Raw genomic sequence first — 22,594 nt, forward strand, 5'->3', positions numbered from 1 at the left:
GCCGGCACTTTCTCCCCTCGCGAGCGCGGCCTTAATCAGCCGCTTTAAGAGCGGAGCTCTTCGAAGTGCCGGCGGCACTGCGAGGGAACCTGCACAGCCTCGCACCGGCTTATTAAGCCATCGAGGTCCTGTTTATCTCACTCTGCACCAAAGAGCTCTCTTCTTACGCAGCCTGGGCTACGGTCCGGCTCCGTACCCTGCCAATATTAGATCGGATCATAAATAATCGGCTGGGGGCGGACTTAACCGTGTCTGACCCGCGACCCCACAGTGGGTTGTGCGTAGGGGTTAGGCTAATGACGCTGCATTTAGAAGTGGTGATGTGAGGTCACCGGACGTGTGCGGCCACCGGGGACCCGTCAGTAATGCGATTGGCCGAGGGTCTGCTACACTCGGCGGCGACACAACGTGTTGTAGTTGTAATCGCACCCTGATTTGCATGCAGACGAAGCCCTGCTTTGTGTCCCTTGCGGCCGCTGGAGAGGCAAAGCTGATCTGTTAGCCGAGCACTCGGTCTGATCAGGATCACGATGTTGAGATGGTGCCTGTGCGGTAAACCCCCCGCTGCTCCGGTGAGGGTCTTAATACGGGCCTGTTTCCATTGGTAAGTGGGACCTCTTCGTACCTGAAGAGATTTATTATTCTTTTTTTTTTTTTTACCTCATTTTATTTGTCCCCCTTTCCCAACAGGGGAAGCTTAATGATAACCAAACAACCCCATCGGTTACCCCTCCACCCCCTGGCTTTCAGTCTGTGGGTCCTCACGTCACGCGCTTTAGCTAATGACCTGTGAATCCAATTAGTGCTGTGCAGAAACCCTGGACTCAGCTGTCGCTTTCCCCACAGTAGGATAACCCTCTCTCTCTCTCTCTCTCACAACCCCACCAACCCACCCCAGCGCTCCGAGTCACGCTCCGCTCTTATCCCGGCTCCCGTGTTTATGCTCTATTTATAGTCATATGAGATCCTCCACAGGATGAGTGGACTGATGGATGAATAGAGAGCGGGAGAAAAGACAGAGGCTGTGTTTGTTTCCGCCGCCGTGTGAGTAATGCGTAGCTCGCCCGGTGCCCCTGTGGGGGAGGGCGGCGGCGGTGGCGGCTCCCTCTGGGCTGCAGACAGAAGGGGAGAGATGGGCGATTATACAAATGGGGTGGAATAAACACACAGGTGTGTCTCTCCAGCTCTGATGGAGCGTCGACCTGGATGGACGAAGGTGTCCCACATTACAACACCACACTTCTGTTTCAGGGATCAGCTGTCCAGTAATATTGGAATTATTATTGAACAGTTTATCCTATGATTTAAGAAATATTCGTAAGTGAAGGACAAAGGTAATTTAATCATAAATCATTTTTTCCCCCTACCAATAGAAACACTTTCTTACACTTAAGAATTCAAGATAAACCTCCATACAATGGACTGGATTCCGGTATTTCAACAATGCATCACCAAAGGGAGCTTATGTTTATTGGCCAATGAGTGTGGCGGTGTGGCTCAGATCCGTGTGTGTTTTATCTCACTACACACTCACTCCCTCTCCCCATCTGTGAATTGAATCTCATATCTTGACACTCATTGACATGACCTGGCAGTGATCACGGCTCGGGGACATTGTGCGTTGAGTCAGGGGGCTGGAGAAGCAGGGACAATACGGCATGAGATCAATCAAGACCCGCGCCGACCCTCCACAGTCCCGCCTCTGCTCCCCTCCCTCCTGCACGGCTCCATTTCCCTGACTGTCCCTCCTGGTGAGGGACGCGTCCCCGTCACTGTGGCTGAGCCCTGAGACGTTTTAATTACACGTGCAGTACAGTAACCTGCGAAATGCCTGACCTCGTACGCTGGAGTCGGAGTATTTGCAGAAGTAAACCCTTAAGTTCAATATAAGAAGAAGAATTGCATGGCCTGTTTAAAAGGGCGCTCTCAAACGAATGAAGTTAACCCCCCAGCACAAGGTCAAGGGTTCCTCCCAGTTGCTCCTGCAGCGGGGCTCTCTCGCCCTGATGCATCTCCTCGCCGCGGTGCAGTTTGTAACGCCGGGTCGTAATTGGAGCCGACGCAGCGGGCCGGCCGGAGCGGTGGTTCACGCGGAGCTGCTGCCTTCTGCGGGAGCGCGGCAAGGGCGCGGGACTTTCTCCTGACTCTGCAGTGACCTTATCCAGCCATTTCATTCGTAGCCGTGAAACCGCAATTAAAATGAGCTATTGATTGCTTTGTGGCAGGCATTCTGTGTGTGTGTGTGTGTGTGTGTGTGTGTGTAAACCGCGCAGGTTGCTGTATGCACTAAATGCTAATGCTCTCTATGTAATTCTCTCGCGGTGGCTTTGGCGCTTATCGCTGAACGCTCAAAAGCTAATGATTCAAAGACTTAATTAAGGAAAAGGCGGTTTGATAAAGACGTGTGTGCACGAATAAAGCGGTAAAGCTGGGCGCCGTGTCATGGCGTTTCACCATTTTCTTCCCTGCGTCTGTGGGGCGTTGTCGCCATAGTTTCTGTGTCGTCCCAGTGAGGTAATGACAGACCCGCCCATTTCCCAAACCCGTTCCTAATTTCAATAGCCTTCTGTCAAAAAAAAAAAAAAAAAAAATGGAATTGTGGCGTAACGCAAAATGAAGGCATTAAAAATGCAGCGAATGTGTCTCGTGCGCGTGCATGTGTTAATGTCCTGTCTGTGATTAAATCCTCATGGAAACGTGTGTGTGTGTGTGTGTGTGTGTGTGTGAAGCTGCTGTAGGTGGAGTGCCCCCCCCCCATCCTTTTTGCTCTGTAGAACATTTTGAAATGCAATTATGGATCAGTGAGCACCGCCATCAGTCGCACTTCTTGTTAATATTTATTGAGCGGAGCCATCTTTACTACAGAGAGCCTGCAGTCATTAAGGAGCGCTGTGGACACCCCCCCCCCCCCTCCCCCCGTTCTCTCTCTCGCTCGCTCACCCCCGCTCTTTCTCTCTCCGTGACTGATTTGCATGTATTAATATGGAAAGGTGCACACAGTGGCTGCCATGTGTGGTTTGTGTTTTGTCGGCGCAGGTCTCCTGCCAGTCAGCGCCGCTCGCAGGTGGGCACAACCGCAGGGCTGGCGGTGGTACCTGGCAAGCACCTGCTGGGGGCCCACCCCCACCTCCCTTTCTCTGACACCCCAAGGGGTGCGGATCCCCACCTTTAGATTCTTCAGATTCCGCAGCGTGTTGACGGTAGCCGCTCTTTTAGTTCAGAAATGATTCCGTTTTTTTTTTTTTTTTTTGGCTGTTTCAATTAACGTGGGAGGTGCTTTTTTTTTTTTTTTTTTTTTTTAAACCCCCTCTCTCCCACTTCTGTTTTCCCTTCCCATTCAGAGCACTTGAAATTCCACCGAAGGAAGCATTAATGCTCCTCGCTGTAATGACATTAGGTACTTATCCCCGCGCAACGCACACAACACACGGCAGCTGTTTCCGCCCCGGCGTGTTTCCCAGAGCCCACGTTAGCGCCCGTCCGTCGGTGCGTTTTTAACTACCAGCCGTTTCCGCCGCGGGCATCGGGGGGGGGCATGCAGAGTTTTTCTAGATTGATTGATTGCACACGCGGGCGGGCCGACGAATAAATAAAGAAAAAGGAATCACAAGGCTGGAAATCAGATGTAAATACACACCCCGGCGTCACGACAAAGGAGGGGAGAGAGAGAGAGAGAGAGAGCCTTCACTCGTTCACTAGCACGCTAATGCAATCAAGAACGAATCAAGAGCAGACAGCTCTGCCTTTTGTCTTGGTAAATTATCTCCTCCTCTCTCTCTCCCCCCCCTCCCCCGTTGACAGCTCTGGGTTCTCGGTAAACGCTGCTATGGAAACTGCTCGAGTGGACAGAGGCTCCATAGGATTGTTGTGGAGGTGTTGGGCGGGGGGGGGCGGCCGAGAGAGAGAGAGAGAGAGAACAAGAGAGAAGCCGCGAACAAGGGACGGGGGTGGGGTCGAATCAAGATGGAGGTCAGCGGTGGGGTAACAGAGCGGTTGGCGGTGATTACATTCACAGATGGAGGTTCTCCGAGCACCGCTGGGCGCTGCGGGCCTGGAGATAACATTTTCATAAGGCTCCAGAAGGCGCGGTCAATAGCGCCCCGTGACGCGGGGGGGGGCTGCATTATTAAACAGGTCCCCCCACACACCCCCGCTTCATTACCCGGAATTCACCTCCCCTCGCCCGCGACCCGCCGGGTGGCGGCACGGCGTGTTTGTCAGGTGTTCGGCGCGTTAAGGATCGTTCTTTTTTCCGTCTGGCCGCGTCGTGTACTTGCGCATCGCCGCGGTGCCAATTTCTGGCGCATCACAGGCAAATTGGCTTCTCTGATGTCTTCATTACCATCTGATGCCCAGACCTCAGAGTTCTGTCATTCGGCCGTGTTTCATCTTTAAAAGCAAGAAAAAGAGGCGGCGAGAAAGAAGGAAACGCATGTGACATCTTTTTTTAGGGCTTTGATGTGGGCTTAAAAAAAAAAAACAAAAAAACGAAGGATGTTTAAAAGTGAGCGGGACAGGATAAACAGGAAGGTGGTATTTACACTAGGCTGCCATAAAACCAGCCATTGTGCCGCAACCATCGGCAAGACTCCGCGACGTGTTTACATGGGGGAGGCTTTTAGAGAACATTCGATATCTATTAAAAAGGTTTTTTTTTTGCAGCGAACATCACCGTGGGATATTGTAATGCCCTCTCACTGATCAAATCTGGCTTTAAACATTTAACATCCAGCCATTATTGTTGACTGCAAGCCCTGTGATATTTCGGCTTACTCCGAATGTGTTAGTAAGGGTAAGACAATAAATCAATGTGGTAAAAGATGATGATTGCATCCAACAGGGGTGGGGAGTCACACGGAATCCAGCCATACAATACAATATCGATGTGTTGCCCATGATAACGTTGATATCGGAACACCGCTGATCCTGCAATATTCGATATGTTGTCTATGAAAGTTCATAACTGAAGAAGCAAACTACAGTACCAAAAGTCAAAAAGCTTTGTATTTTATTAAACAGAGGAACTTGTGCTAATTGTCAATAGCACAAGTTGTCATTGTCCCCCAGTCATTATTCTTTGCCGCACCCCTATATACAGGATCAATTATATGGCAGTTTCTGTTCATGTATATACAGATTTTTATTTCTTTTTTTTGTTACATCATGCATCTTTTATGATATATTTTTTGAAATTGCGCATCAAGCTGTATTGCTGAATCTGCAGTTTTGTTAATATCAATGTGGTGGTTCTCGTTATAGTAATGTAGCCCATGATTTCCACCCAGTTTACTGACTTGATGTTCATGTGGCTTCGAAGCGGTGTTTGGTGGAGTGCATCTCCCTTTCATCTCCTCCTGTTCCTCCTCCTCCCCCACCTACCCCTCCTCTTGACTGTGACCACTGGTTCCCTGCATTCCTTGCGGCTGGTCCAGCGCCTGCTGGCGCAGTGAAACTGCAGCGCAGGGGAGTTGCGGAGTTACGGCGCAGCTGGGTTCTTTCTCGCTCTTAAACCACACGTGTGGGACGTGAGCACTCGCCGAAACCCTAAAGCCCGCCAACTGCTGGGGTGCGTGTGTGTGTCAGAGGTTTAACGTTTTCTGGACACCTTTCCTAGCAGAAAACCGCTTGCTTTTGTACTGTGTTGTTACTGTATGCCTTCGTCATTGTTCACCGCGTGGGTCACGCAGCGTTGGATCGGCCCAGGTTCGACTCTGCCTGCTTCTTGATACAAGAGTCTAAACTGTTTGCCTGCCTGTCAGGCTAAATGGATCACTGTGGCACTGCAGCTGGTGGGCCTGGAGTCACGGTGGATTTCAAGAGGCCAGCAGGGAGGCAGGGTTATTCAGGGCGGGGGTGGTTATAAAAACAGCCACACCTCATGTGACTGCTTACACACGCCACCCCCACCCCTCGCCTGATGGGCACTGTTAAAAAGGCAAAAAGCGGCTCTCTGGCCATAGCCCTGAGAAGTGGAGGGAACACTTACACTGCTGTTACACCCAGAACTGTGCTACTTCTGGGCCTAGCTGAGAGTCGGCCAATCAGATCCGAGCTCATCAGCATATTAATGAGCCCGCAGAGAAATGGAAAGCTGCCCGTTGACCACACCATAGGCTACGGCAGAGTGTCGCCGTAGACATCCGAGAACAGGATACGGTGTTCTGCGGCAACTTTAAACTGACTGCGCTGCATTTCTCTGTCTGCATGGCGGAACTGATCCATGAGCAGTAAAAAATTTAAACAAATTCCGGCACGATGGCTACAAGAGGTGTCCACTTCAGATGGGATTCTGTGCTTTTAAACACATTTCTGGAAGAGTCTCAGCTGAGAAAAGAAATCTCTGCTGTTGCAGAAAGGTTTTTATGAATTGTGTGTTATGGATATGATATATTGTGGTGCTTTCAACCAGTTTAATACAAGAGGTTTGTTATGGCCTCAATTGTCAGTACAGTTTTGCTCATAATGGTATTTCACAATGTCATAACTATATAGAAATTAAAAATATTTGATCATGATTGCATCTTGCAAGAGGCAGCATTTTTTTTTAGAAAATTCCTTAGAAAACCATGGCCCTTTTTCATCATTCTCCAATGTGCTGCTGTCATAGATGACAGACTACCTAATTCAAAGTGTCAATCTGTTGTCACATGGTGTCATTACCGTGCAGCAGTAGTCACACAACATTATGTGCTGTCAAAATGTAGCCTAGATAGTGTTTTACCAGGAAATCCCAAATAAAAGTTTAACAATACATCTGTATCTAAAGAAAATGTGTGTGTGTGTGATGAGCGGAAACGTGCCCGCCGTGGCTCTTCTGCTTGCGTGGCCTTTGAAATAAATTACAAATTCATATTCATAATGCAAAAACAGACATATTTTTTTTATTATTACCACTCTCACCCATTCACAGACGTCCTGACTCCCATTGGCAGCATACCCACTCACTAGTCTCTCTCCAAGCACCTTGTGTATGCTAGGGAACGTAAATGCATCAGGTCACTATATCATCTTGTGATGGTTTATGCGTTTGAAAAACGTTCTGGCCCGTATGCCATGGCACAGCCCTTTATGGACGCAATCGTTAATGGTATCAGTCTGCTCCGTTTTGTTCTGTAGCTGTGGGAAGCTCTGTCTGCTTTTTTGCTCCCCCTCTCTTCCATGTCTGTCAGCATTAGCTGTCAGTGCTTGAGTGGGTGGTCTCGTCTGGCTGCTGTGAAGGACGCACTAGTGACTGAACTGATGGAGCACATTGAGACACTAACCTTGGGCTATTGAACTTAACATCCCATTTACAGATTGCCGTAATGCCCGGCCGTGTGCAGGGGATCACGCTTTACTGCTAGAAGGTGGAGTAATAAGGGCCAGACGCCTGATTGTTTTAAGGTGGAGTGATGAGTGGGGGACACCGGACTGTTCTTGCCCGTTGTTTTCATACTGCTTTTTCCTTTTAGTCTCCTAGTTGTTCCACCTTTTCTTAAATGGTCTCCTTTGCTGTCTGGCTCGGTTGATAAATCAGTGCCTCTAGGCATGCTGGGGAATGGAGACTGTTTGTCCCATTTATAATCCGGTTGATGTGGTGGACACACACACACACACACACATACTTGTATATCCAGAGCTGCAGCAGACAAGCACTGCAGAGAGAGGGAGAGGTGCCATTCTTCCGCTTCAGCTGAAATGGAGTGATTTGATGTTCCGCCCCGCCCGAAGGGTGCAGCGGAGACCCATGTGTGTCTGTGTGTGAGTGGCTCTTCACTCTGAGAGGCTGATTGCAGCCTCTGGTCTCTGGTGTGTGTGTGTGTGTGTGTGTGTGTGTGTGTGTGTGAAAGAGTAGAATACGTGTGTGTGTGTGTGCTCAGCTCTGCCACTCAGCTCTGTTTGCTCTACACATCCTTCGTTTCCCCTGCCACTTGGGTTGACTGCAGAATATGAAGCTGCGGCGGTCGTGTGGGTGAAGGTAATTCACCCCGTAGGCGGATACAGATTGTGCCTTTTGGCGGATAGCCTGTCAGCCGCGGTGTCAGCTACAGGTACTGCGATTTTGTCCAGACAACTTTTTTTTTTTTTTTCTTCTTCCATCTCTCCCTCTTCAGGGCTGTTTTTCACCCTTTAAATAATGAAAATGTTAAGAGCAAAATACATTGAACAGTGTACTGTACTAGTAAGGCATGTCGACACTGCTATTCTTTTACAATCTTCAAAATAGATTATCACATTCTTTCAATCACATTAAATGAAATCTGATATAATCATTTGTCATGGACTGGTATAAGTCCTTATTAATTTAATTTGTTATTTTTAATGTGTTATTTAATATAAGAATCGTTTATTAGTCCCACAGTTAATACATTTTGCATGTTTTTTTTTCCTCTCCTGTTTCTTAAATATGCACTTTTATCCAGTCTTGTCTAAATAAACATCAGAAATGCCACCCTGTGGCAGATTCCTGTGTTCCAGCTCGGTATGTTACTCTGTTACCCAGCATTCAACACATTCGTACCTGTGCTGTAAACATATCGGTGGCCTTTGGATATCAGCCAGCATCAGATTTTTAATAACTGAGGTTGGATCTATTATTCATCACTTAAAACCAGACAAACTAAACAAATTAAACAAACAAAAATGACTGTGTTTATGTACGTGTATATTTGTATATGTATAAAATCGGCCTAAATGTTTCCTGTCTGAATATCCATTAACCTGCCCCCATGGCGAGCTCTGCCCTTCTAGGTCAGGTTTGTGGCTGCAGGGTTTTATTGGTGAGAGAAGGAGCCTGAATCCACTCCAGCCGCTGCGTCTGGTCCAGCTGGCACACCCACAGGAAAGAATTCTAATGAGTTCAGACGTGATTGATTTTTTTTCTCTCTCTCTTCTGTCTGACTGCTTTCTTTGTGGCGGTCTGAATCACACATTTCGGTGTAGTGTCAGTGGCGGAGAGGGTCTGTGCGTCCGGTTTTCACAGTAAGCCCGTGTCCAGTTTCAGCCAGGGTTCAGTGGCGGTTTGTAGGTGCTGCTGTGCTCGTGATTCATTGTTTAATATATTTATGTAATAATCAGCTCTCTGCAATGAAAGCTTGGCGGCTGCTTAAAATGAAAAACTTGCTTCCTAATTTGCGGTTGGCCTCAGTCATCACAGCGTAGGTGTGCCAATTCATCATCTGTCTTTATTGATGCGTCCTAGAGTCTCATCCATCAGCGTTGGGTTTTAGAGGCACATTAGTGGCACTGATGAATAAATGCATCTCCCCTCTCTTCCTCTCTTGGTAAAAACCTGTGAATAAGGGCTGTGGTAAGTGTCACCTATTATAATACCTTATTTGTTGTTTTAACAATGTGCGAGCTGAATTTGTCATATTAAAAAAGCAAACATATTAAAAAACACATAGTGAGTCCATGCATAGACTAAAGTGCATGCATGATGCAAAATAACGCTGGTGCAAAAATGTGACTTAACATATATATTATATAAGTCTGGGTGAAACACTCTAATTTAATGTGGCTAGATTTAATAAAAAAAAAAAAAAAAAAACAAGCAGACCTGAGTTGGAGTTTTGTCTGTACAGCGACACAGGCTAAATGAGATTGTACTCATACTAGTTACCTAAAAGTTTATATTACTTCTGGACACGCCCGTGTTAATATCGCTGCCGCGTTTTGAAAAAAAAACAGTAGCAGCTTTTGCTCAGTAATTTTTTTGTTTTTTTATTATTGTATACTCTTCCTGTGAAATATACCCCGTGGGCCCTACTTTAAATCTCAGGTCCGGCACCAGGGGAGAGGGGCATTCGGTCCGGGCCTGGGCCCCAGGTTGGCTGCAGAATTTTTGAATGTAGATGTCGTTGGTCCAGAGTACCACTCCGTTTCCTCTCCACCGTGATTTTAGGTTTTAACAGGCCATTTCGTTTAAGAGTGGCAGCCACTTCAGAGGGCCCGCGCCGGGTTGGCCCTGCGTGCTCCGCTTCAACGCCGGGCAGCACAGCGCGGTAATTAGCTGTGAACTGTTTGCTGCTGCAAATGGCATTTAAATGCCAGACAGTCCCGGCCGGGCATAATATCAGCACTTTACGGCCCGTCGCTTTTCCACTTTACGTTTTTCTCCCCTTCTGTTTTAAGGGTTTTACTGTGAACCATGGTTTTAAGGAACAGTGAGAAAGGAGCGAAGGAGGTGTGTGTGTGTGTGTGTGTGTGTGTGTGTGTGTGTGTGTGTGTGTGTGTGTGTGTGTGTGTGTGTGTGTGTGTGTTAATGAGAGGGTCTCAATGAGTCAATCATCCCCCAGGGAGGGTGTTGGCTGCACACTTGTTTGTGTGTGTGTGTGTGTGTGAGAGAGAAAAGGAAACAGCTTCATAACTGGAGAGGAATGAAGATTGTATCCATGGCGATGGTAATGGAGGTGTTGTGGCGGCTGATGGCAAGTGGCGGCCGCTACAGGAGCCTCATTGTGGCGACGCTGTGAGCTGGATTAAGTGGATGAGACAGGAACAATGCAGCGAGCACGGCGCCCCGCTGAAGGATTCCTCTCGGGGGGGTGGGGTTTATCTACACCTCCCCACCCCTCCATCTTTCCTGCCGGCTGTCCTTAGAGTCTCATTCCTTGCTTTCCATTTCCTCCTGCTCTCTTCTCATATCCCTGAAGAGAGTCGTCATGCTGCTCTGCGTGTAGAGTGTGTTGTCTGCTTGTGGTGCCGGTGTGTGTTCTCGGAAAAATCCTTACTTGCCTTCTCTTTATGGTGATTTAAAGGTAAAAAGGAATGTTTAGAGGTGTGGGAGTGTGAGAGATAATAGTGATGCCCATCATGAGGAAATGAGCAGTGCCACATTCCTGGCATTCCCATTATCTCTCTCTCTCACACACACACAAGCACACACACACACACAAGCACACACTGTATCAAGATGTTGGTGTGTGTTTTTATGCGTCTGAACACTGTCTTCATTCTGTAGCTCTTGTATGGGGGTCGGCGAGGAATCAATAACCTGAACGGCTCGCTAGTCGCTGGCAGGAGAGGGGGGAGATGTAGCGGGCAAGTCGAACAAGATGCAGGGTGGGGCGCCAATGTTAAATCTCAGCTGGTCAAAACAAACGTCCAGTGCGCGTCGGTCATCTCCAGAAATGTCTCCTTGCCTCGTGGGTAATCTGGGCTGGGGGGGGGTAGAGTGATTGGAACGTGGGAAGTGTGTTTCGATGTGGAGTGTGTGTGTGTGTGTGTGTGTGAGAGAGAGAGATTTAGTAGCTCCCATGTTAATGATTGCTTGCGTTTCAGCTCTGAGCTGAGTGCTCATCAATAACCACACCCACTTGCCTAGCAGTATGACTTATACTCGCCCATCACAGCTCAGCATCTCTCTCTCTCACTCATTTATTCTCCTCATCAATTTCTTAGTTCCTTGTTTACTCCATTAGTTTTTTTTTCGGCATGCAGTGTGTATGGTGTGGTGCAGTAAAACCGTAGAGCAGCAGATATTAATTTACCTGACTGTAATAGACGCCCACAGCGTTAATGGGTGAAACGCTTTCTGCTGTTGTGCCTTCTATCCCTGTTTAGCTGACTGTACTCTCGATTTAGACATTATTTTTTTTTATGGATGTGTGCGTGCGTGCGTGACTTGTGTGAAGGTGTATGCGTACACATTCTGTAACCCATTACATCTAATTAGATTGACCTCAGCTGTTATCTGCCAGCTCTCTGAAGACACACTATAAAAAGGAGGTGAGTTGCTGGCCAAAAGCTTTGGCGTGTGTGTGTCTGAGAGACTGTAGACTGTCACCGTGGGAGAGACTAGTGGCTTCTCTGCTAGAGGGGGAGGAGCGACTGCAGTGACCCCTTACCCCTCTCTCTCTCTCACTCACACACACACACACACACACACACACACACACAGTCGTGTTTACTGCCGCACACACCACACAAAATGTCGACAGTGTGATCTGAGGCAAGTAATTCCCCTGTCTGCAAGCAAATCCTTTAGCTGCCAGTAAGAGAAAGTGAGTGGTGAAGAGAATTGTCCTCTACAGAGTTGCTCTCTTGTACCCTGCCTTTGTCCCCCAAAACACGTACACAGAAACCTCAGCCAGATGCAGCATTCCTCACACAGCCACCAATGGAAGAGCAGCATAAGCTGCCCAGTCATATGGTGAGTCTGTGTGTGTATATGTATGTGTGTGTAATGGGCAGCTTTAGCCACAGATCGCCCTGCAGTGAGTGGTTGGATCGATCTGCAGTGTCTCAGTCCCGACTCATTTCCTGTCTTCCATTACCGCACTCAATCACCCAGCCCCAAAGTCATGTTGTGCCCACTGCGTGTCCAATGCCTGGGTAGAATCAAGTCGGGTGTGCCGCCTGCTGCCCATAAACACACACACAGACATATATATATGCAGTCAACTCAATTATCCAGTTAAACTAACAAATGTAAGCAGTGCTGTATGTAGTTTACATTCCTGGTTCATGTTATTCAGTGTCTCCTGCTCTGGAGGGTTTGTGGGGTTTTAGAGCTGAGAATGAATCAGGATAAGAAACACAGGTCTTTTTTTTTTTTTTTTTTTTTTTTTGTGAATTTAGGCATAATAGTTCACCAATATTTACCATATTGTACAATGTAGGGGTGTTAGAAAATATCTAATATATATATTTTACACGGTTATATTGTATCGATACAGGAACATCAAATATCAATAGTGTCACAAATTTAGTCCAAAATTCAGTGTCTGAATTATTCATGTAATGTGATCCACACATCTGTTTTTACATTTTTAGTGAACTGTAGAATATTACAATATGTCAGTATCACAATTTATCACTATTTATACCGTGATATGTATCTAATCGTGAGATCTTTGCCAATACACAGCCCTAGTTCAATGTAACCTTTAGCCTGAGGATATTTCACAGCGGTCCTGGTGCTATGCAGCTTATTGAGGAACCCAGTGCATGCCCTTCCCTCACAGGAAATGAGGGGGCGCTGCTGCACTCACAATGCAGGCAGCAGGAATTCTCATTGGCTGAGCTGATATCTGTAGTCATGGAACACCACTGCAGGCTCACACACAGACAAGCCAATCAATTCCCAGTGAAACCTTGTGGTAGAGGGGTGTGTGCGTTGGGGAGAAATGGGCACTCACAGGAACAATTGAGGGTTTTCTCCCCATCTTCTCCCCCTCAGTGGTGATGTAGTGACTGTTCTTGTCATCCCATCATCTTCCCGCTCTCATGTTCTCATCCTGACTGATTTATGGCTGAAGTGCTTTTTTTTCCTCTTCTATTTTTTTACACCTGCTGCGTTCTCCCTGTTCCCTGTTGATTCGACTCATCATCGGCACCATAATCAGTGAACGAAACGTAAGACCTTACCTGAGGAGTGTTGAGGTCAAATTAAAACATACCTGCTTGCAAGGGATGTTAACGGCATGCTTCAGGCATAAGCCATTCAGCTGCCCGGTGCTTTTCATTAACCGTATTTACGGCCACAGAGAGGGTGGCCGAGGGTGTGGATGGGGGAAGGGTGAAAGCAGCTCACATCTGTCATACGTAGTCACCAAACCAACTGTGATGTGCACTGCGGCGTCTGTCTGGCTCCCTCGTTTACGTGTCCTGTTGAATGCAATTCGCCTGCATGTCTGATGTTTTTCCCAAGAATAGTGGGCTGATCTTAATTAGAATAATTTTTCTTTTTTCTTTCTTTCATTGAATGCATGCTTTCCCCCCGCTCTTTTGTTCATCAAGGCTGGCCATTATAATGTCTGTATAATTTCACCACATAAAAAGGTGTTAAACATGTAGGCAAAATTTATAAAAATTATATGAAAAATTTGATTACATATTTAAATTTCAAAAATGCGAGTCATGCGAAATTGATGCTCCTTGTAGCATCTTAAGTCGACCAATACAGTCGTACGTGTTAAACCACCAAATCAGGACTTTATTGGATTGACCAGTTCAAGCTAGTCATAATACAGTCCAGCTACCAAAAATTACTTTATTATATTGTCTCAGATGGTATTAGCAGGCGTCCTTGGCTGCCTAGTGCACTAGTGGGTATAATAGCTTGTGATGTGGCAAGAGTACAACTGATACTAATGCTAAATAGCTTTTGCAATGATTATGTTGGGGGCGGAGTCGTGTTAAACGATTCCTCCACTCATTCATGGAGAATTGATTTATGGTCTGACAAAAATGGAAATTGCTAAAAACACAAATCCTGACTGCGTTTGCTAGTGTAACACAGTTCCTTTTATACACACTGTTGCAGCGGTGATTTTCTGATCCGCATAAGGCTTCCTTTACAGCGTTTAACACTGCGTTGTGGTGGAGACGGTGTGTGTTAGAGAGAGAGAGGGGAATGTGGTGTTTTTGTTGCACTGAAAATCTCTCACTTAGAATTGGCTAATGCTTTTCAAATCCAATACAGTCCTCAGATGACAGACGGAGTAGAGTGAATCCGAGCGGAGATTTAATATCGGAACGGCGCAGGCAGTGTGCGGGACACACCGCTGAGAGCTACAGAGGTCCTGACAGCTCCGCCATCACAGCTGTGACTCCCCAGTGCCCACCCCCTTCCCACCTCTCTTTCTTTCACCCTCCCCTCTCCAACCTTCTCCCTCACTCCCCCTCCCCCTCTTCTCCCTCCATTTGTTCCTGTTGACAGGCAAGCGAGGAGTAATCCGAACACACCGCCTCACCGGGAGGAAACAAATCTTCAGTGCTTCTTCACCATTATTAGTTCTGAGCTGCAGAGAGAGAACCTCTGCAGCTAACAAGTGCGACGAGGCTAATTTTCTTTTTTTTTTTTTTTTTTTTTTTGATGTTCACCAGTGCTCCCCAGTTCACCAGAGCCCCTCTCATGGACGCACATGGGCGAGTGGGCCAGATTGCTGAATGGCTGTTCTGGGGCCTTAGCTCAGCGTTCTCACTTCAGCAGTGTGAGTCATAGTGAGCTGGAGTCCAGATGGATGTGCTTGTGTGTGTGTGTGTGTGTGTGTGTGTGTGTGTGAGAGAGAGAGAGAGAACATCTCTGAACGGAAACGGTGCTTCAGCCACATCAATCACCGCGTTGTCCCATCTTGCTCCCGCATCCTGCTCGCTCCTCACTAATCACATCATGTTTGGACAGCAGAGTGGTTCTGTTAGCTGCGCGTCTGAAGTCATAATGAAGCTTTGTTCTGCCCAGATTCCCCGCAGCCACCGGGTTCACACAATCACAGCCAGAAGAGCCACGGCTCTCTCTGTGTAGCCTGGTTTTTGGCTCGGTGCTAGCGCTCTGTGTTTTCAAGGGGTCTCAAATTCCTCAGATGCTCGGTGTGCAACAGGATCGCCGGTCCTCTGGCGCGGGGTCCCGTTCTCTGAGGTTTAGAGGCCGTTTCCTGCCATTTCCCTCTGAAAGGAAGTCATAGATCCTGCTCGCCTTCAGCCCAACAGGATCAACAGCGCTCTCTAGACTGCGAGCGGAGCAAGGGACGGGGTCAGGGGGAGGTTGGGAAGAGAAGTGCGATGCGAGCACCAGAAAATAAACACGCGCGTTTCCTTTCGGAGGGGGGCTCGGGGGGAGCCGTCTGGCTCTGCTTAGCTTGCATCAGACTGCGTGCGTTCGTGTGTGTGTGTGTGTGTGTGTGTGACAGATGTGGGCTAGTCTGCGCATTACCACCCCTGTCACTGCGGCTGAGGGAAGTCACGTGACCTGTGGCGTCTGCGCCCCCTCCTCCGCGGTGTTCCTCTGTGCTGTGTTCCTGCCGACATCCCGGACAGATATTACGTCAGAACACGTCTGGTTTTAAGGATGCAATCGTGCCGCGTTAATTAAAGCAGCTCCGTCACATGGCACTTCAGCAGCCTGTTTGTGTGTCTGTTCATTACCATAAATAGTCATTGGTTTAATAGTCAGTACATTTACGTGACTGTTGGAAAAAGTTTGAATCAATAGTGTTGGACTTATGAGTCAGCATATATTGAGCAGTACACTTCAGACAAGGACAATAGTGACTATAGCATGACTAAACTATGCACGGAAACGTACTTACCATTGCATGGGTTAACTCGCAGAGACAGACACTTATTTAAATAGATAATGGGCAGTCCAAACTAATGCCACGCACGGCTCTATGACTTTAGCATGGGGCTTGTTTGTTGTAGGTAGGGATGCTGAAATGAATCTCATAATCAGTGCATCGACATGCAGACGTGAGAACTATTCTGCATCGATTCAGTGCGGAACGTAATCGATTTTATCATAATGACTTTGCTTGGTGATTTTTTATTTTTTTTTCTGCTGGCGGCGTAAAACTAAAATGAACAATTCTAGTTTAGTGAGTATGGCTGCCTGATCTGAGTACAGTGCTGCTCCAGGTAGGAGTAACTCTTATCTCACTGTTGTATTTGGAAACATAATGTGAAGTGGATGCATCATGATTAATCAAAATATCGAATTAAATCGAATCACTGACATGATTATCGAATCGTGAGTCCAGTGAAGTCGAAGGGGGGTTTACATACATAAATAATTGAGCAACAACCGCTTTTAGAATCTGTATGTTGAGAAACAATATCCCATTTTTGTCTGTGTGTAATTTGAACACAATCTTTAATGATGGTTTTATAAAGAGTTTAAAATGGGAGGTGCTGACTGATTGGGAGGAGCTGTTTTTGGCTACTGTGCCAAAAAAACATTGTTAGCACACACTTACCACATACCCCAAAATTATAATTTTAATACATTTACATTTGCACTTGTTAGCTTTGTCATTTACAGGAGAAAAAGTACATTTTGTAGTACATAGTGCTAGTGTAGGCATAGTGTAGCACGAGTGGCTGCGTCCCCCAGTGAGGTCTGGAATGTCACTAATCTATTCAGCATTGTGATAGGAAATGTGCACTCTCTCTCTCTCGGTCATATAATGGTCTGGTCTGTACAACAAAGTGGCCTAATGAAGCTATTGTAGTGGAGTCAGAGATCAAAGCTTGATTTCTTGTGATGTGGTGTTATGTGTGTGATGGAGGAGTATAAAATTGGGTGGGTGTTCCAGACTTTCTATCATGTGGCTGCATTAGCGTGTTCGGCACAGTGTGCATAAGGGAGTATATGAAGGCTGTGAATGCCTGAGGGATGAACAATCCTGCTGTAATCTTATTAACGTAAGGAAGAGGTGAGTGGTGATGCATTGGAAGTGTTGAGCAGTGGAGTCCTAGCACATAATGCCCCATTTGAGTTCCAGCACCTTATTTTAATAAAAGTGACTGACAGTAATAGTGTAACTGGCCATGCAATAAATAGTGTTGAAGTATTGTTGCATTTTAGCCAAAATGTTCATAGCAATGGGTATATGTATAATGGATTCTGTTACATTTGCCTGCTCTATTTCCAGAAATAACCCTTGTAAATAACCTTTTGACTGCTTGTGGTGGTTTGGCATGTAACACACGATCATGCCCATGCATGGGAGAACTCGTGCCTGATTTGCAACATTGCTCTTAATCATCACTTGTCATGAAAAGTCACTGTTATTGTAGTAGATGCTCTTTGCATTCTGTTTTTGTGCGTTCACCTATGTGGCTAGTTCAAGTAGCATCAGTACCTGAAGCCACACATCAGTACACCACTATAAAAATGTTGAGGTTGATAAATTATTTTGCAGAAACAGCCAGTGTTTGCATTGCCAATGTGGTTAATTAGTCTTATTAATCTTGTTTTACTAATTCCAAATCGGTGTTCTAAATAAGATGGCCGTAAATTGTTTATAATAATGAATTATTCATATAAATGATGCTATAAATAATGCAAGATTAGTATTTCTGTGATAATGTGAGGCATTTATATGTTTGAGTCCTCTGTCCACATATCGAGTGTGCAGGGGGTGAACGAAGCCACTGTTGATCTGAGGATCTGCTCTTTGATGTTGGTATTGCTGCTGGTTATGCCCTGAGTGCTCACTGTGCCTCTCTGCCCTCCCTGGTATGATGAGAGCCACCAACAGCCCACTGATTGTTTAACAGTGACCTCATACCCCACTGTGCAGTGACTACAGAGAGAGAGAGAGAGTGCATGTGTGTGTGTGTGTGTGTGTGTGTGTGTGTGTGTGTGTGTGTGTCAGTCCCTCCTTCCCTGGCAGGGTGGCATAGTCAGCTTTGTGGGGAATGTGGTAATCTGAAGTAATGTTAAAGATGGCTGCCTTGTGTCTGTTTGTGCTGAGCTGCGGTTTCTCTGCTGCTCGTTTGAACGGTCAGTTGGGTTTCTGTGAAAGGGACGATAAATATTTCATGTCTGTGAGCAAAAACATCATTTGCCCTTTTACTGCTCTCCACCCACGTCGCCTTTGGGATGTGTGGGCCGTCTCAGTGCTGTCACCTGCTGGTCACTGTGGGAACTGCAGCCCTCTCCACACATGCAGTCCCTGCAGCTGACAGCGGGGGGCAGAGTTCAAAGTGCAACTAGAGACGAGGGCAGCCGTGAGTGTTCTCCGGCTGGCTGAATAAACATGGCTGACACACACACACACACACACACACACACACTCTCTCTCTCGTCTACACAGGACTGTGCTATGCTTAACAGATGTGCATCTGGAATTGTGTTTTATGAGCTCAGTTGTGAAATAGAGAAGGGAAAAGCCTAAACATGTGGTATTCCAGAACATATTTTTCCACTCTCTGGGATTGAATCAGATACCAATCACAATGACAGATTTCTGTTTACTTTATTAAAAGACGAAATGCTCTCAATCCCTTTTTAATTGATTTGGTTCCACCGTGAGGATTTTGGCAGGCTGCTCGGGGGACAGACAAGCCTCCAAACTCCCTCCTCCCCTCTGCCACTCAGCCAATTTGTGACACTGCTTTATTAGATGTTCATTGGTCTCTTAAATTTGTTTTATTCATTTAATTTCTCTTCATCCACAGAGCAAACGGGACCATCTGCTGATGAGTGTGAAATGGTACTATCGCCAGTCTGAAGTTCCTGACTCAGTGTACCAGCACCTGGTTCAGGACCGGAACAACGAGAATGGTGAGTGCGGAGATGGTGCCTGTCTTCCTTCCTCCCTCGTGACAGGACTGTGTTAGTGACTTTTTGAGATGCCAGTTATGATGTATAACCTCATTTGGTCACACTCTTTCCCTTAAAAGGGAATGGAGGTTTAATCCAGGCTGGTATAAATGAAAGTATAAATACATCCGCATCCCTGTGGCCACCTGCAGAGACGTTCTCACGACTGATACACTATGCTGACGCTGGTTCCAGTCCTGCCTGACTCGCTGACACTGTCCTTTGATTTACTTTGGAGCTTTAATAATACCAGCAATAATCCAGCGTGTTCCTGACACCCAGCTGCCACTCAGTGTCTTGCATATGCAGCTGCAGATGAGGCATCTGACATGGCTGCCTGTAATCTTCACCCGCTCTGCGCTGGGGAGATGACAAACACTCATCCGTACGCCCTTAAGAGTGGAACGGTGGAATGACATTTGTCACTGTAATGATGGCGGCTGCACTGCAAGTCATAATACGGGCAGAAGAGCTTTTTTTTTATTTTTTATTTATTCCTCCCCTCCCTTCACAAACAGTCTGTATTTTAACTATGCAATGGTGCACAAATCCTTTTGTCAGCAGTTACATGACACTGTGTACTATCCATAAGATACAATTCACCCCTATATATATATATATATGTGTGTGTGTGTGTGTGCGTGTGTATTAAAAAAACTGAATTTAGTGGTTATGGCTAGTGAGTGGAAATTACATTAAGCACAAAGGCAATTTCAATTCTTTGCCGCACTATACAGGCTGATTATGTAAGATGCAGGAATAACATGAGCCTTGATATTGTTACTTCAGTAGACAAAATGGACAATTAGGCGTAAAGCTGTGCTGCTTATATCTCTGTTTATCTTGTTCATTTTTTTGGGCTCAGTGATTACTGCTATGACACGGTTGGAGTCAGGAATGGTCACAAAGAATTTCTTATTGTACCTACAGGGGAGTCGGAACCTAATTTTACATGACATCACATAAGTTGTCGCAGTATCATATAGGTTTTATAGTATTAGATAAATTGTTCATTAAATCGCCTTTCACATTTTCTCACTCAACATTTTGGATGTTTATAGTTTCACTAGCGTAGTAATAAACTACCACTAATACAGTGTGGCATTAATTTTTTATTATTAGATGTTATATAAAATCAGCATGTTTGCTCTTCTATTGGCATGCAAAATAATTTCATTGTAGTAATATTTTTTATACCATCATTAGTCTTTTGTGTTTTCTGTGTATATACTCTATAGTATATAATGATATTTATTGTTTGAGAGAGGAAGGGAGACCCCTTGCCTTGCTATTATTATTATTATTATTATTATTATTATTTTTTTTTTTTTGCAGACTCTGGTCGTGAGCTGGTCATCACTGACCCTGTGGTGAAGAGCAGGGAGCTCTTCATCTCAGATTACGTGGACACTTACCACACCGCTGCCCTCAGGTAACACACAGACCTTTTATTGTTCCTCTGAACCTGTGGCGTCTGCGTTCTTTATTCATTATTGTACTGACTGTGCTAACATTGGGTAATTTGGCCATGCAGCCTTACAGAGAGCCCATAGTGCATATTATAATGATTCAAGGAGCAGTCAGCGTACCATTTAAGCTCAGTGAAAGAGGGCGCACACGGTTATTGTCCGAATTCTGAAACCAGATATCTTCTGTCATCTGTATTCTATCCCTTTTTTCGCCCCTGGATTTCTTCCCCTTCTAACAAAAACCATCTGGAAGAAGTGAAGCAGCGTCAGAATCCACTGATTTCAGGCCAAATTAGCTGTTCGTCTGCACAGTGGGGCCTTTGATTTGACGTGTTTTGGGGCTTTAGATAAACCTGCACGAATTCCTGTGGAACGCTGTAATGCTGGATCCAGAGCCCTCTTTCTTACTGAGGGTGGGCGTTGACCTTCAAAGGCCTCGTGGCACCCAGTGATATTATTTTGATTGGCTGTGACATTCGAAACGTGAAATTGGGGGAGGATGACTGGAAGCACAATGCAGAATGTTGTTGAGCTCTGGATGCCTGTGTACATGTTTTGATGTTGGGGTCTGCATGGTGTCTGTCACACATCATCAGAATGAGAGAGTGTGTGTGGCAGTGTGGCAGCTGGTGCAGTTAATGGCCCAGTTGTCGTCCTCCTCTTTCGCTCTCCAAACCCAATGTGACGTGCAGCAGCTATTTGTTTTCAAGCTCATTTTAACACACACACACACACACGAACACACACGCACCCAATGTAGGTCCACCAACCATGTGTTGACTTAACAGAACATTTACCCCAGCTGTAATTTCACTAATGTGTTTTTAAATGAAGCTCACCCATTTCTCCCCTCGGTGTTGTGTTGCAGGGGGAAATGTAACATCACGCACTTCTCTGACATATTTGCCGCCAGGGAGTTCAAAGCTCGGATTGACTCATTTTTCTACATCTTAGGATATAACCCAGAGACCAGGTAAGTCAGGACTCACTGCCCTGTGGTTTTATGAGAAAAATCTGGAGCCAAATTGCCCTCCTGCGGTAGTGTGTGTTGTGAAATTTACTCTGTGTATAAACCATAGTGTAGAAGTAATTTTATACCACTTTATTCAATGATTGCTAAATATTTTTGTCCCATCGTAAGCATAGAGTGAATGATGGACTTGCATAATAAAACCTAGTTTTTATTTACACACACACACACACACACACACACACACACATATATATACACATGTATGTATGCATGTATGTATGTATGTAAAAATTGCTTAGTAAAATCACACTCTGAATTTTGATGTGTAGAGAGAGAGAAATACAACCAATATAAAAATGCTCGGTCCCAAGGGGTCTGATGCCTTAAAGCAGTGGTTTATTCTCAGAAATCTCACATCAAGCCTTGATGGATGACTATCTAATCGAAGGAAAAATTCTTAATTTATGGAAGCTGTATCATTTGAATCAAAGCGTTCAACCCAGACCAGAGTGACGCGCTGACATTTACTCAGTGATTTCAAAGGTCAGTGGAATTCATCGGTCTTGTGGTATTGATGAAGTTCACCGCCAGTATTGCTCCCCACCTGCTGCTGGTACATCTACTTGGCAAAGTTCAGGCTGCAGGCCTGCGTCCGCCTGGTGTGGCAGGCATTTTCTGTGCATTGCTTCGCTCATGGTAGCTTCCTGTAAAACCTACCGCACATTTCCGGAATGCGTAAGTGGGGTCCATTTAATGAACAGCTCCTAAGTTTGTAATTAGGTTGTGCCAGGTCGGTCGAAGCTTGAAAAGTGTTATAACTCATTAAACAAATCAATAACATAAGCAGTAAACTGCTTTAAGTCCAGTTAAGCGCACAGCAAGGTTAGGCTAGGTGTAGTTTAAAGCAGACGTGCTTGGTTGTTTGAAATGGTAAATTCTGGGGGTGTCACGTGACCCGTTAATAAGGCCGCCGCCGCCGCTCCTGAAATCCGAGTCGGGGAGGTTTTTTTTTTTTTTTTTTCTGCCTCTCTCTCTGAGTGGAAACGACGGTCGGTCGCTGCTGTCGTCCGCCCGGATCCCCCTTCGCCGGGGCCCCGCTCCATCACAGCCCGCCCCCGTCGC

The 22,594-nt window shown here is 46.1% G+C and overlaps 1 protein-coding gene across 6 annotated transcripts in view; it reads left to right on the forward strand.

Annotated features, from left to right (window-relative positions):
- Nucleotides 1-22,594, forward strand: part of rerea (arginine-glutamic acid dipeptide (RE) repeats a) — a 122,897-nt gene that overhangs the window by 70,238 nt on the left and 30,065 nt on the right. For all 6 annotated transcript variants that reach the window (XM_028992728.1, XM_028992727.1, XM_028992730.1 and 3 more), the window contains 3 exons: nucleotides 18,886-18,991; nucleotides 20,366-20,462; nucleotides 21,368-21,472. In XM_028992728.1, the coding sequence (XP_028848561.1) occupies nucleotides 18,886-18,991; nucleotides 20,366-20,462; nucleotides 21,368-21,472 (308 nt within the window). The remainder of the gene's footprint in view (nucleotides 1-18,885; nucleotides 18,992-20,365; nucleotides 20,463-21,367; nucleotides 21,473-22,594) is intronic.

The sequence above is a fragment of the Denticeps clupeoides genome, chromosome 10, assembly GCF_900700375.1.
Source record: "Denticeps clupeoides chromosome 10, fDenClu1.1, whole genome shotgun sequence".
Lineage (NCBI taxonomy): Eukaryota > Metazoa > Chordata > Actinopteri > Clupeiformes > Denticipitidae > Denticeps > Denticeps clupeoides.